Genomic DNA, 15,199 nt, shown 5'->3' on the forward strand with positions numbered 1-15,199 from the left:
TGGTTATGCATATTATAATAAATTTCTGCCAACAGATTCTCGTAAATGTTACACACTGAACCCTTAAGTGAAAAGTGACTCAGATGCTTATTTGTTCATTAGACTAATATGTTAAATTGCCATCACATTTGCATGACAAGATTCATTTCTGAAAGTGGCTATACTGTGTAAAATAATAATAATAATAATGGGGTGATAATGCAAAACATGTTACTCTACCCAGGGCTTTTATGCATAGATATACAAATGTTTATGTAAATTCAGTGCATCTTCAAAAATGGGTGTAGAATTAGAGTGGATGCTTTTATTCAAAGCACCATACCATGATTATATACAGTAGCAGTACTTTTGTGACAGATATTCTTAGGGGAATGGTCATAAGGGAAAGTAAGGAAAATAACATAAAAAAGAAAAGACTCCTGGTACTGCGTAATGTGATTAGAGCTCTGATTAGATGGCAACTGACTTGTGTATTTATATAATGTAATGTAAAATACTGTCTGCAGAAAAAAAATCCATGCATGTGAACCCACTGCACAGTATTCACATGCATAAAAAATACACCCGGAGCCATCTGTTTTCCTCTTTAATGGAGATAATGTCAGAGTAAAGCACATTCCCTCTGGCTGCAATTACAGTATCCCAGACAATAAGTTAAGATTTCCATTGAAATTTCCTCAGTTCTCATCAGAGGGTCAAGCCAGAGGCATAACTACTAATTACAGACTCTCTTTCTCCCCTGTGACTTGGTTATTTAAATGGCCATGGACCCCAGCACTATCAGATTAGGTTATATACTGTATGTTTATACAGAGATCTAAGGTGAAGGCGTAGCACAACTCATTATCTTTGGCAATCAAATAAAAGTAGATTACTAATTAAAACAGTGTTGAATGAGAGAACATTTTCCAATTATCCTATGCCATGATTACTGCTAACAACAGCTAATTAGTAGAAAAATGATCAGTCTACGCCCTCAAGAAAAATGCTTTTTCTGAGGACATGGAATTTATAAGCTTTCATATTATACACATTACTTTGTTTTGTCCTCAGTTATAGCAGGTTGCATCTTAATCAAACCTTATTTAGCATGAAAGGTTTCTCATACAGTATATAGCAGCGGTACGAGGGAATTGTTTCATTCTCACTCACAAGGTAATTTGGAATTAAAATATCCAACTCAGCAAAAACAAATGTTCTTCACGTGTAAATTTGAAAGAGGGGGTCTTAATTTCCTCGTCTTTCCTTTTCAAACTCATCCTGAAAGAGCAGTTAAAGAAAGACAAAAAATAATGAATGATAAGACTTACACTTAATTATCAGCACTTTGTGGGGTGTTGCTGCTGAATATCATAAACCTAAATTCAAATGCAAAATGAGCTGCGAGCCAGACAGAATGGGTTGGAGGTAGAGAAAAAAAACAGAATCTTTTTAAAGAGAGAGAGAGAGAGTGATGAGTCATTCAGAAACAATCTCATCAAATGGCCTTCTAGCTGTAATATTTTGTCTTATAAAACATAAACCACTGACAAGAAGCACAGCTGCAAACAGAAAAAAGAAACCTTCCTTTCCTTTTCTCGGCCTCCTCCATCAGTCTTTCGTTTTTCTTTTTAAATCTTTTATTAAAAGGACCTCTTTTTCACAGGCTATCAGGTGGAAACCCTCAGAGGGTTGACTTCCTGTTATACAATACATACATAATTTACCATATAAATTCAGAAATTTACAGTGTAGCAGGCATGTTTAAATCTTCCCTTATGTGTGTAAAGAGTCTCCACATATACAAGCCTTCATAGAAAACACAGTGAAAAGATAGCCCTGTTGGGAATTTAGAAAGGTGCATCTTTCGTGGTTCAACATGCAATTCCATCTGAATTGTTTAAATGATCGCTGTCAGATCAAAACTAATTTGGGAAGTTACATCTCAGTCTAGTTTGTGTGTCAACTAGCTTCATTGCAGCACAGTTACGACGTGGTAGGTGGTAGCGGTGGGAGAAATATTCAGAGAGTTTACTTTAAGTAGCTACAAGAAAGTTTTATTTTATATTGATTCTGGCCCCTGTGTATAAAAGTGGTAGTGTTTCCACCACCTCTTTCAAGGGGAATCCAACCCAGTGGGGTAGCTTAAGTAGTTATTAGAGTAGTAAATGAGTACATTAACCTTGAATAAAACTAATTTGTGTAGATTATCTGCTTGGATACAGCTGTGATATGTAATATTAATACATGGCAATATCAATGATGCTAAACAATTACACCCATTATTAGATATGCTGTAAGTACTATAAAAAAAAAAAGTGCCCAAATTTTGTGGGGAAAACAGCTGAACAGGTTTGGAGACAGCTGAAGTGGAGATTACATTTAGGCAGAGAGGGCACCAAATCATATCTGCAAACGGTGGCTAAACAGTGAAGATCCAACTGTCCTTGCAGATGTTAGATATGGACACTTCTCAGGTCTCAGGAAACAATTAGGTTTAACACAAAACAATCTCCTTCAGTGCTGTATTTGTTGGTGGTAAATATTTTCTCTCACTTTCTCCTTGGGTACATCAAGGCCTGGTCAGATTCCTGAATATAACTAAGGAATGCACAACATTGCTGCTGCAGTTTGAACCTTCAAGTACAGAATGTAAAGCTGTTAATGGTAGACAGGGACGAAACCATTGGTGAAAGAATCCTAATCAACCAAGGAGTCACAATAATGTGGCACAGTATGTCAATAATTAATGGCCAGTACATATACAAGTATCCTGTCTGTGTGTTGCTGCAGGCGATTGAAGCCAACCTGGTACAGAAGTCACCTGGTGGTCTCACCTACATGGCCGAGTGGAGGGGAGGGATCCTGGATCACAAGATGGGCCACCTGGCCTGCTTCTCTGGGGGCATGATCGGCATTGGGGCTGATGATGGTGCACCAGAGAAGAGGCAACACTACCTGGACCTGGCTGCTGAGATCACACACACATGCCATGAGAGCTACACTCGCTCAGGTGAGTGGAAATGTCAGAGAAGCTGAGGAGGCTCAATGTTGTGCAGGAGGAGTGCGGCGGATGAGAGACCTTTTCTGTTCATTTTCTTTTGGATACAAAATGTGCTATGTCAAACTGAAAGATCATGTAGGAGTAGGAGTTTTGGTTAGAGGATTTTATCTGTGATTTTACCACAACAAGGTCATGATCAATGCACTGGCCTTTCCTGAATCCTTGGGGATTTTTGTAGCCTTTATTAGACACAGGCTGAAGCAGCTGAAGAGAGACAGGAAAAGTGGGGGGATGACATGCAGAAAAGGGCCACAGGTAAAATCGAATGCAGGCCACTGCAATAAGAGCCTTTGTACATGCTGTGAAAGGTCTACCAGGGGAACTATCAAGGCGCCCCATCATCACTGGGGATTTTAAGACACTTTCCTTTTTCAAGTTTTGGCTTTATTTCATCTATTACTAGCTGCTAGCTTGTCAGACTAATGCAACACAATCTTGAGTTGGCCAGGGTGTATGGGCCCCTTGATACTACGGCACTAAATCACGTCACCAGCGCAAGATGCCAGCGGCCGTGATCTTGCTTAAAGCTTGTTACAGTCTTAAAAAATTCAATTCATAAGCTTCTCTTAAGACTGAAATAATTCTGTTTTTCAACATAGCACAAATTGGCTCAGCTTAAAAAAAAAAAAAAACAGTGAAATTTTATGGTTCATCATTGTTGTGGTACACTGCATCTGTCTTATTAAGAAAAGGTTATGGTGGCATTCAGAGTAAGAAAACTGTGAGTGTAGGAGAGCGATGATGTAAATTAAAAGGGCCCCAGGCGTTTTAATTTTGCCGTGCCTGAAAAGGAGAATCGTTCTTGGTGGCTTCACCTCAACAGAGAGACGACAGGCCTAATAAGGAGCAACGAAGAATTAAAGTTCTCAGTTATTCTCACCGTTGTAGGCAGCAGTCATGGCGGTGCAAAGTGTGTTCGATACTGATAATCACACTTTTGGTGTAACTCAGAAGAAAGAATCACAAGAAAGAAGACAAGAAGAGTGAATGGAGCTAAAGTATGGAAGAGTAAACACTGTGATAAAATCCACTTGCAAATTTACTGTGGTTCCGACCTGTAAATAAGGGGAAAGTAGAGGAGGACTGATACGGTTGTACTCGCAGACTGAACCCTGGAGAAAGAAAGCGAGGATTAAAAAGAGAGCAATACAGTAGTTGCCAGCTACAAGCCTGCCCACATTTTTTTTGGAAAGACCTTCGTTTGATCTTCTCTCTGCCCTGGCATCTGTCTTGGCCGTGACAATAATCTCTCCTGCTAATTTCAAGCTTTTTTTTGCCCCATCCTCCACTGTTGGGTGGGCTGTGCAGCTTCATCCTCCAAGTGTTCATTCGCCTTCGCTTCTCCTGCAAGCTAATGTGACTCATCACATAACAGGTTCCTTGATGCGCTTGGAATACTTTTGATCTGTAGGCCCAAAAGGCTTCTCTGGCTTTCTCTTTCATAGTTATCCACCAGGTTTCTCTTCACTCATTAAAAAGGAACGGATGGTGCTTAGCAGCTCTTGGATTAGCTGTCTGCGGGAAAGAGAGACTCTGAGATTTGCTCTTGCATGTACGTAAAGTGGCTACTATTTAGCTGTGTCTTAAATACTGATACCATGAAGACTCTCCTTCTGCTGCTCTTCTGGATCTCTGCCATCTTCACAGCAACAGACTGATGCTGGAAAATGGGTCTCTCAAAAAGAAGCAGCAGGAAGAGGAAAAGGTTATTGGCTTTAGAGAAAAAGTGGTAATAGTTTTTTAATGCTTAACTTTGTGTATTTCTACTATTGAGACGTAAGAGCTGATGTACAATAGAGTAACTTGAAAGAGACTGACAGCATATATCACGTAGCTGTGACTTATTCTAAATTCTAACTACTGCTCAAATATAAATATTTTATCTAAAGTAAGGAGGATATTACCTGGCAAAATGTATTTATGTGCTGAGGCAAAAAGCAAAAAATGTGGACAGGGTTATTTCCATAAATGTTAGGGTTCAATCTTGAACTCTGAAGTGAAGTTAGTTCCAATTCATTCAATCTTTATTTATTTTTAAAAATGATGACCCTTTTATCATGCAGTTATTGAATTTCACCCTTGAAGCCAATGAAATAGCTGTCCCAGGATTTCCAAGTCCTTATTATTCAGTTTTTTTAATATAATTTCCTCTACACCTCTTTGAGCTTGATTAGACTGAGACTTTAGCATAATTGCTGTTAATAAGCCTACATGCTTTAAAAGATAACATAGTTTAGACCAAAAATGTATATTGGTGTAAAAGGTTGTTATTCAATTCCCTAAACAGGTTAAAGAAATCCGGAGACTCACTAAATTGTGTTTGACGCAGGCGTGCTATTCACAAACACAATTGAAAAATCAATTGTGTTGTCTGCACAACCAATGATTCTCTGCTGAATTAGTGTTTGAATTCCAATCACAAGCATCTACAGCCCAGAGGATTATTTAGTTCAAAACAGGCAGTCAGGAAGCAGAAAACAGAGAGTGGAAAGGGGCCAGAAAGGTTTAGAAACCAGAAAGCTGTAATGAAAAGTGTTTCAGTTGGACTGAGCTGTGGCGGGACAGGTGTTGAAATGTTGTGCTGTGAAGGCGTAAATTGGGCTGAATTTAATAAGGCAATGGTTTTTGATCTCTAGTAGTGCTATGGAGCAGTTGTTTTATGAGTGGTTTGAGGTTTTTTAAACATACTTACACGTACATGTGCATGCAGGCGATGCACACACCTGCCAATGGGTGTTCCACTGATCTACAGGTGGAAGTAATGTTCAAAGAAATGCAGCAATGGGCCAACAATAGCAGAGAAAAATGCAAGCTAGTAATGATTTGCAAGGTAAGGGTGAAATGATGAAAGTTGCGTGACATCTAGTTGTTAAGTTTCAGATTGCAACTGGATGAACGCCATTCGCGTCCGTATTTGATGACAATGAGAACGGGCTGTAAGGTGTGTAGGAGAAACAACACTAAAGGCCCTATCCACAGCCAGTCTTTGGTTTGGCCGTTTTGGGCTTCTGTAGAAACATGGTGGTTCCATGGAAGGCGACCTGCGGGTCTCTAGATAAAAGTGGCTTACTCTAAGGTAACAAAAAGAACGATTCCTACATTCAGGTGATTAAACACTAATGCAAACATACCTATGAATATTATATTCCATTTCTGCCAATGTTGCCAAATGTTACACACTGGACCTTTAAAAAAAGGCTTGATTCTTTATGCAGTTAAGGTTTTCCAGGTTTTCTTCCTACTGACATTCAGCCAACATACACTAATGGTCACCTGTTTTTCCTACTTTCCTCCCAGTCATTACCATTTTAGACAGTGATTATGTGTATAGTAAAGTCTGTGGGTTTGTTTCGAACAGTAAGTAGTCTCCTTGTCTTGCTTGTCCACTGCTCACTCACACACACTATAATGAACTAGCTGACCGGGTGGCCCTGCTGTCTATCACACTGACTTCTTATTTCAAGATGATTGCCTGGTCCAATCGGATGCAGCTACTCACAAACCCTCAGTGACCTCAAACAACCTGCTTCCTCCAACATGGTCCAATTTTACAAGTGACTACACAGTGATTGGCCAAAATCACATATGATAAGCCAGAGAAAAAAGTCTAAGCAAATCAAGCTCAGTATGTAGAATTTCAGACTTGTCTTGCATGGTATAATACAACTTCAAACTACTCCACGCATGTTTCTAAATGTAAGATGTTGCTATGCCAATGCTCCTGTCCTGACCTTGGCAAGAATAGATTCCTTTGTACTTTGTGTATAGAATCTCTTTGCTATGCAGTCTTGAATTGTGGTAGATATAATAATGCAAGTAGAGAGAAGAATAAGGAGAATGAGAGAAAAGGAGAAGCCCACAGACCATCTGGACAACTCTTAATTGTTTAACTTTTTTTTTTAATAACAGTAATTGAATGCTTTCTGTACACTAAGATATTATGTTCATTCACTTGAAAAGAAGAGCATGCACTGTGATTCCCCCCCCCCCGATGATTTAGAAATGGACAGCAGATCTGTTGAAAACATTATTATTGGGCAAAATAGAAATCCTTGTTTGATTTTCATGTACTGTTCCATCTTCATTTTTGTCTTCATCAGCCACCAAACTGGGACCTGAGGCATTCAGATTTGATGGAGGAGGTGAAGCCACAGCAACCAGGCTAAACGACAGATATTACATCTTGAGACCAGAAGTCATCGAGAGCTACATGTACATGTGGAGACTGACCCATGACCCCAAGTACAGAGAGTGGGGTTGGGAGGCTGTTGAGGTGAGATACAGCAACCTACAGTGTTAATATTTACTGGAGTAGCCCAAATATCAGACAATCCCACCTGTTTCTGGGGAAAGACGCATCATAACCCGGCCCTTAGAGTTTAGCCCATTGCATCACTATTTGAACTAATCTCAGGGAAAGTTTCAACAAGACTAGTCTGAAAATCTTCAAATTGCAACAGCTGTTGGAAAATAAGGGCTCCTCTTATAAATCAGGGTTGTCTTATATTCAGGCCACTACGGTACTCGTCACAATACTCTTAGGGCCTGTCCTCACAAATACGTTTTTCTCAAATCCGGATAAATACTTTATCGTATCGGCCTCGCGTCCAGACGGATACGGCGTTTTCGGGGTGTGAAAACTGTATTTTTTGGAAATGGGTCCCAGAGTGGGAAAATCCGAAAACGCTGGATTGCCCGGAGTCGTCTGGACGGCGAAAACGGATTAGCCCTGCCTCTCTAGCCTTTAACCTCAGCCGCCGTCGCTAGACGCGTCATAACAACAACAACAATGGCGGACTACTACTACTTGTTTGTAAACAGCGCATGCTCCATGGCTTCTCTTCCGGTTTTAGTGTATTGGTGTGGCCGCGTCACAGCACCACATACAGGCCTGGCATATGTACTACAGCGTTTTGGGTCGTTGTCAGTGAATCCGTGTGGACACAGATATTTCTGGAAATGACGCCTTGTTTACAGATATTTTTTTCGAAACGACATCGTATTGGGTGAGGCCGCGTATTCGTGAGGACAGGCCCTTATTGCCTTAGAATTTTTGGCAGCTTCCCCAAAGTAACTAAAGAGCTAAATGAAACTAAGGGGGCTTTCACACCTAACCTGTTTGTTTAGGGTGGTGTAAAAGCAGCACAGGCCAACCATATGACTGTAGAAGAGCAGATTTATTATTTAGCATGAATGCAAATGCAGATGCAGATGATGGAGGACGACAGTTGCCAAAACTGTTCAATCAATGAGTTGCCTGTCAGGACCATATGGCTTCGTGTTTACAGCTCATGATTCACTTTTGAAAAGTCAGTGTGAACACAAACTGGACCAAATGAACTGAAATATGCTCTGTATGCACTATTAAAGATGCACTATAAACAAACTTGCGAGACTAGCTAGTCTTGCAACATTAAGGCTACAATCAATTATAAACTAACACTTAATGTAATGTTATTTATTGACCAGTATTTGCTCCGTTCAATCAGCTGTTCTGCATTTGTTGTGCAACGGCATTTCAGATGTACAAAACAGGGGGGAAAATGTATATTTGGGGTGAATGAGGTACAAAGAATAATTTAAGTGAGAGTTACAGTGCAGTGTAATTTTGTACCATATACTTCTCTCTTAGTAGTGGCTTGGACTCTGATTTTATAAATTGTACTCACCTATTATGTCAAGCCCCTTTAACACCCTCAATTACCCTCAACCAGCTTCCTTGATATTGTGTGGCACTATACATTAGCTTGTAGATCAAGCAATCCTACTAGTAGAAGGTGAAGGTTGTGTAGGGAGCACCATTATTAATGTGGCAATAGACAGGACATTAGCTGTAGTAAACTGTAGAGGGCTGGCATGATAGATTTAGCATTAATTTAGTGCGCACAGAAGTGGAGAGATCAGGCTGACGACTTTGACGGGCCTTTAATTATCGGTCACAAAGGTTGAAAGCAGCGCACAACGCTTCTCTTCATGAACATCAAGCATTAACACGTCGGGGTCTTTGTTAATTAGCACGTATAAGCCAGCCCTTTGTAGCAGGGGTAATAATGTGCTAATCCGCTTGGCTAGCTCAGCCACTCTCCATTAGCCCTTGTCAGATTTAGCATTGCTGGGCTTCAATTGTGAGCCGGCTGAAGGGCTCGACATGTTCCATCATTTACTCTTTCTTTACATATACATGGACAGAGTGTTGTTGAGTAAAGGATTTTCTCTTTATGCACTACAATATATCAGAGGAATAGGTAATATTCTTTTGCTCATATGCTTTGTGATTTTCCTCTGTATAGTTTGTATAATATTTGGTCCTGTCAGTGCAGAAGTGAAAAGGCCACTCTGTGAGAGCTGATTAAATGGGTGAATAAATATACATGAATCAATGAATGAAGTATTATTCATACAATTAATACAATCAAGCTGGCAACTGCAAGAAGTGGTGTTTGCTTTGTCCGGAAAAAAATGTTTTTGAATCTACATGTACACATTCAAACCTGCCGTCTGTCTCCCATCAGGCCCTGGAGCAGCACTGCAGAGTGGAGTCTGGCTTCTCTGGGATCCGTGATGTTTACACCATGACAGTCAGCCATGACAACATGCAGCAGAGCTTCTTTCTCTCAGAGACACTCAAGTAAGTCCTATTTCTTCACCACATCCCCCTTTGGTGAAGAGAATGTGGGAATGTCACTTTAATCTGAATGTGTAAATCATCATAGATAGAGAAAATAAAATAGGAGCCAATGTGGAATGCTGAGCATTCATCTCTGCCCATTATCTGTTCTGTCCATGAAGCACACTCATGATGTGAATGAGACATGAACACTTTCTATTCCAGTGTGCAGGAGTCATCTGAGGTGATTTCAATCACACTTTGAATCTGATATTCTTCATTTCACGTGTAAAAGAAACATAGACGGCGAATTGATGCTGTGCAGTTAGACGCCTCAATTTTACCTCCTCTCATTTTTGGGTCATTAAGCAACACAAACAATTCAGGGTGCCATGTCGTATCACAGCTAGTAGAGGGTAAAAAGCCTTTTTTCTTGAAGACACAGGCACCAGCAATCATATTCAGGTCAGCAGTCACCAGACAACTCTTACCACGAGACTGTGCCTCACCCAGTGTTACACTTTCTCTCATGTGCATCCACTTTAAAACTGATGTGACTAATCATGACAAAAAAAATCTTAATCTCAATACTAGATTGAGCTTGCAAAGCATTCTTGCATGACACTTGTGGTGGAAATAATTACATGTGGTCAATGATTAAGATTAAGACTTGTGTTATTCTAAATTGTGTTTATGTCAAATAACACAAAAGCTATATATAATATAATATAGTATTCATATGTGTGTTTTCATTAGTGTATAATCACCTGAATATACCATGGAAGCTGCCATGTTGAACAACCATGTTTCTACAGTAGCCCAGAATGAACCAACCAAGCACTGGCTCCAGATAGGGCCTTTCGCATTTTTCGCAGCCACCGTAGTGTCTCCCACAGTATATGCTTAGAACGGGAAAGGCAAACTGCACCACTAGATGCCAATAAAACCTACACACTGGTCCTTTAATACTTTCAGACTTCCCGTCTTAAACCCCAAGGCCATTCCTATGACAATCTTTGAAAACAACACATTATGTAATAACACCTGCATTTTGTAATACACAGCATGAACACAATATGTAATTCACTTCCACGCGTTTTGTAAAAGATTATGACATACATGCATTGTGGTGGTTATTATAAATGTGGGAGAAAATGTAATAATATGCCGCATTATACGAGCTGTGTCTTCCAAGCGTGAAAGAGAAACTATGGTAGCTGCCTCTATCTAGAGCCAGTGTTTGGTTTGTCCCTTCTGTAGAAATATGGTGGACTCCAATGGAAGGCAACCTGCAGCGTCTGTAGATATGAATGGCTACAAAAACACAACAATGCCCAGATATTCAGGTTTTTATATACCCGTGAATAGAGCCTCCTAAATGTTACACACTGGACCTTTATATTAGACTCCTATGACCTGTGGTGCCCACCTTGGCATTAAAGATCTTACATAAAAGCCACATAAAAGAGGTAACAAAATTACCCTGTTATCATCTTACAAATACAGCTATATTCAGGAACTTCATGTCAAATGCAGACCTAGAAAAACTAATTCACGCTTTTATTTCTAGCATTGACTACTGGCAATGGTCTTTTGGCAGAGCTTCCCAAAAAGACCATGAAAAAAAATCAGCTTATTCAAAATACAGGTCATAAGTGCAACTCCAACCTTTTGTAACAGCCACAATGTGGAAAAAAACATTACATATTGGGTTCAGGCTATTTATTGCAAAATTTGGCAGATTGTTACAGAATGCAGGTGTTATTACATATTAAATATTTGTTGGGGACTATTTTTAGCAGAAGATGGATACACATTTGGGGCCTTGGTGTGGAATTGACTCAAACTAAACTAATACCCATCTTCCTGGTAATGAGGGAACATATAACTCTGCAACAGTGTGGCCCATTGATGTTATTTTAAATATTTTTGGACAACAATGTAGCTCAATGGCACAGAGAAATATCATGCTTTAGCTACACAGACAATATTTGTCACTATATTTTTTAGTTAGTAAATTTATTGTTGATTTTGTTTTGTTCTTGGGATTTATGGGCTACAAGCTTATCCTTTAATGTGAAGATACAGAAAGACAGCTGTAGTGGATAAATAAGCTGCCTACCTAGAGAGGTTTACTTCTTGAAGAGACTACTTGGTGTCTTTGAAGAATCCTATTTTTTTTTTCTCTACCAGAAAAATCCTGTTGAAAAAGGATAGTATGTCAGAAACATTTTCTGCAGTACTTTACATACACATCAGAAAGACAGATCACTTAGAGAAACCAGGTTATACAGGGAAAACGCTCAGAGTAATTACATGCACTGCAATAACTGGTTACTGCTAATCCACATATACATGCAGCAAGACAGTAATTAGGTCTCTCCGATGCCTAAAAAATATGGCTTGCTTATTTTAACTTAATTATCTTTCCTTTAATCCAACTGCTGCCACTGCGATACTCACTCTGTCTTGAGTCTGTCATGTGCATGTGTAAAAAAGCTGATTAGAAATCTGTTTGTGTTTCTCCTGGACAAATCTAGCGAATGAAATTTGGTTTTGCTTTTACACATCCCATTTGAGAAATCATGTTACCGCAGAAAGCTGACTATAACCTGGTTACCAAAAGAAATAGTGCAACATTTTGGAGACTACTGGTACGCCAATTCTCTAAATTAAGAATTAGAAGAGAGGATCAATATTACCCTTGTGTGTATGCTGAATGTGCGGCTATAGCTATATATTATCCGAGCAAAAGGACTAGAAACAAGAGGAAACGACTTGTCTGGCTCTGTCCAAAATAAGAAATAAAATAAACCCACTATTACCTATAAAGCTTAGTAATTAACATCTTTCATCACTGCCTCCCAGCCAAAAAACAGTCCTACACATAGAACAAATTAAACAAATTAAATATAATATGTTAATTAACGAGCTTTAGAAGTGCTTGTAGGTGGACTTTTGATTATGGATGCACCGATTTATCAGCCGAACATCATTACTGGCCAATATTGGCGTTGTGGACTGACGGCAAGTAAGATGGAATTCACTGTGATCAGTGAATGTTTTTCTGTTGTGTCGGTTATTTCCAACTCTGATACTGGAGAAATAATCACCTCTGTTTTCCAGCACTGGCACAAATTGCCCACAAATACCAATGTGCTCCATGCAGCAGCACAGATGGTGAGCGGCTGCTCAGCTCTGTGTCTTACATCTTGGATGAGAGGAAATATAGACCAGAGCTGCAACAACGCAGAGATGCTTAGCTTTATAGCCTTCTTTGTTTCCCTGGCACAAAAGGGCGAATAAAAAACAACAAAAATCTGCGTCGATATAAAACACAGACTACATTATGAAATGATCAGATTTTGATCAGCTTTTACCTGATAGCAATCCATTAAAAAAAATGCCCGGACCAACTGGGGACACTTACTTTTCACAGAGCCAGGCTAGGTGTTCCCGCCAGTTTCCAGTCTTCATGCCAAGCTACACTAACTGACTGCTGGCTGCAGCCTCATATTATTATTATATTATCTTACAGACATGAGAGTGGTATTGATCTTCTTGTCTTACTCTCAGCAAGAAAGTGAATAAGTGTATGCAATTACACTCAATGTGTAGTAATGTCATTCTGTATAAACAGAAAACAGAAGTTGTTTTTACCGACACTTGATTTTGATTCAATTAAATGGATGTTTTTTCCCCCTGTTTTCTCAGGTATCTGTACCTGCTCTTCTCTGATGACGACCTTCTCCCACTGGAGGACTGGGTCTTCAATACAGAAGCCCATCCGCTGCCCGTCGTCCGCAAAAGCTGCCTGCAGGACAAAGCAACACAGGATAAGACAGTCTCCAAATAAGACTGAACACCACCAACAATTGAGACAGTTACTGACACATGTGCACACACAGTCACAAATATTGCAAACACCAATTCAATGCAGGTTCAGAGTCATTTCAGGAGCGTGTTATGGACTCTCAATTCCTTTCCAGTAAAGGATGTTGTCGTTTTACGCTGTGATTGTATATCCTTTTGCCGGGCTGACTTCCTGCTGGCACTAATTTTTTGTGGACAATCAAGACAAACATGACTTTCATGAAAAGAGCACCTTTTTCTTTCCTTCTTTCCTCTGTGAGGAAACCAGTATAACTTGCAGACCCAAATGTATGGGGGGGATGGTTGAACTATGGGCCATATTGTTAGAAAGAGAGAGAAACGTATAGAAAACCACTCGAGTTTTGCTCTTTGATTTTATTGTTTTGTTAATCTTAAGTGACGAATGATTTCCTTATATCTTGTCATTGCATTTTTTCCTTTGTGAGTACATTCTTTGACCAAAGGTTTCTTTGCATTTTTATTCCCCTCTTTTCCAGTAATGTGTTTTTGTTGAGATTTGACAGAAAGTAAAATTTACTATAGGGATGAATTGTAATGAATATTGATTAATGTACAGAAAAACGTGAAGTGATTCTCGAATCCGCCTCCAAACTAATGTTGATGTCATGTTTCTTACTGAAACAAGCTTGAATTAAATTTTTTCAAGTTAAGAGGTGTCAGGAAAATGGCAGTGTCTTATGCATCCAGGGACCATTTATCAAAAGACTGATGTTGGGTTGTGTTTCCGCTGTATGCTTGGGTTATTTTGTGAACAGGACAATGCTTTCTCAGTCCTCTCAGCCTTTCAGATCAAAATAACAAATGGAGTACTGTCCGTTCTGTGGTTGTAATACACGCATAAAGGAAAAAGAAGGCATTTGCTAGCCAGCTCCAAATGGGTTTTCCTATTTCTGTTGTATTTTTTCTGCTTCACCTGCCTTTACATGTGAATCCATACGGCTGCCAATACTGATGTTAAAGGCTGTAACCGAGAGCCGACTGCAGAGACGAGATTTCATTTTCACTGTTCTTTTCATCACTGCTGTCCTGCACAGTTGTGGAGCGAATGTGCTGTACATACAGATGAAGTGAGTGACCCCTGTATGAGCTTGTCTTGACTTTATTTTGTGATCTTTTCTTTCTTTTCTTTTTTTAAACTTCGGTGGTTATTTTTTTTTCTGGGTTCTCTTTTGATTTGCTTCCCTCAGGTGTTTCAGTAAAAAAAGAAAAACTAAAACGTTCTGATTTAAAGTCTAGTTATTGCTGATATTAATTATTGTTATTACTTATTCTTACTGTTTGATTTAACTTTCATTGTTGAATATTTTTCAAATACTGATAAAAAAAGACCTGTGCAACTTTGTACATTTAAAACAATCAAGGTTGTTGTGTGGTTTTTATTGGGCTTGTTTGTTTACTTATTTGCAAAGTCTAAAAAAAGAATGTTCTACTTTCTGTGGTACTTGTTTTTCACTAACTTTTGACTATTTAATATGTACAGCAGGTTGCCACTGTAGGTTTCAGGGAAACAACCTGCAGTCACTTACAAAAAGGAAGGAAAACTCAACTCATTTGCTGCTTACATTTGTTTCGGTATTTGCTTCCAGGAAGTTCATTACAGATATAATTGAAGGGGGATGTCTCAGGGTTGTGTAAAGTTCCAGCAATCATGACAA

General features: G+C 39.3%; 1 protein-coding gene across 2 annotated transcripts in view; it reads left to right on the forward strand.

Annotated features, from left to right (window-relative positions):
• The window catches only part of LOC127366875 (mannosyl-oligosaccharide 1,2-alpha-mannosidase IA), a 188,531-nt gene extending 173,631 nt beyond the window's left edge, over nt 1-14,900 (forward strand). For both annotated transcript variants that reach the window (XM_051406233.1, XM_051406234.1), the window contains exons 9-12: nt 2,773-2,992; nt 7,144-7,316; nt 9,556-9,671; nt 13,365-14,900. In XM_051406233.1, the coding sequence (XP_051262193.1) occupies nt 2,773-2,992; nt 7,144-7,316; nt 9,556-9,671; nt 13,365-13,506 (651 nt within the window). In that variant the 3' untranslated portion in view covers nt 13,507-14,900. The remainder of the gene's footprint in view (nt 1-2,772; nt 2,993-7,143; nt 7,317-9,555; nt 9,672-13,364) is intronic.
• The last annotated feature ends 299 nt before the right edge of the window (nt 14,901-15,199 follow it).

Source organism: Dicentrarchus labrax, unplaced genomic scaffold (genome assembly GCF_905237075.1).
Source record: "Dicentrarchus labrax unplaced genomic scaffold, dlabrax2021, whole genome shotgun sequence".
In the NCBI taxonomy this organism is placed as follows: domain Eukaryota; kingdom Metazoa; phylum Chordata; class Actinopteri; family Moronidae; genus Dicentrarchus; species Dicentrarchus labrax.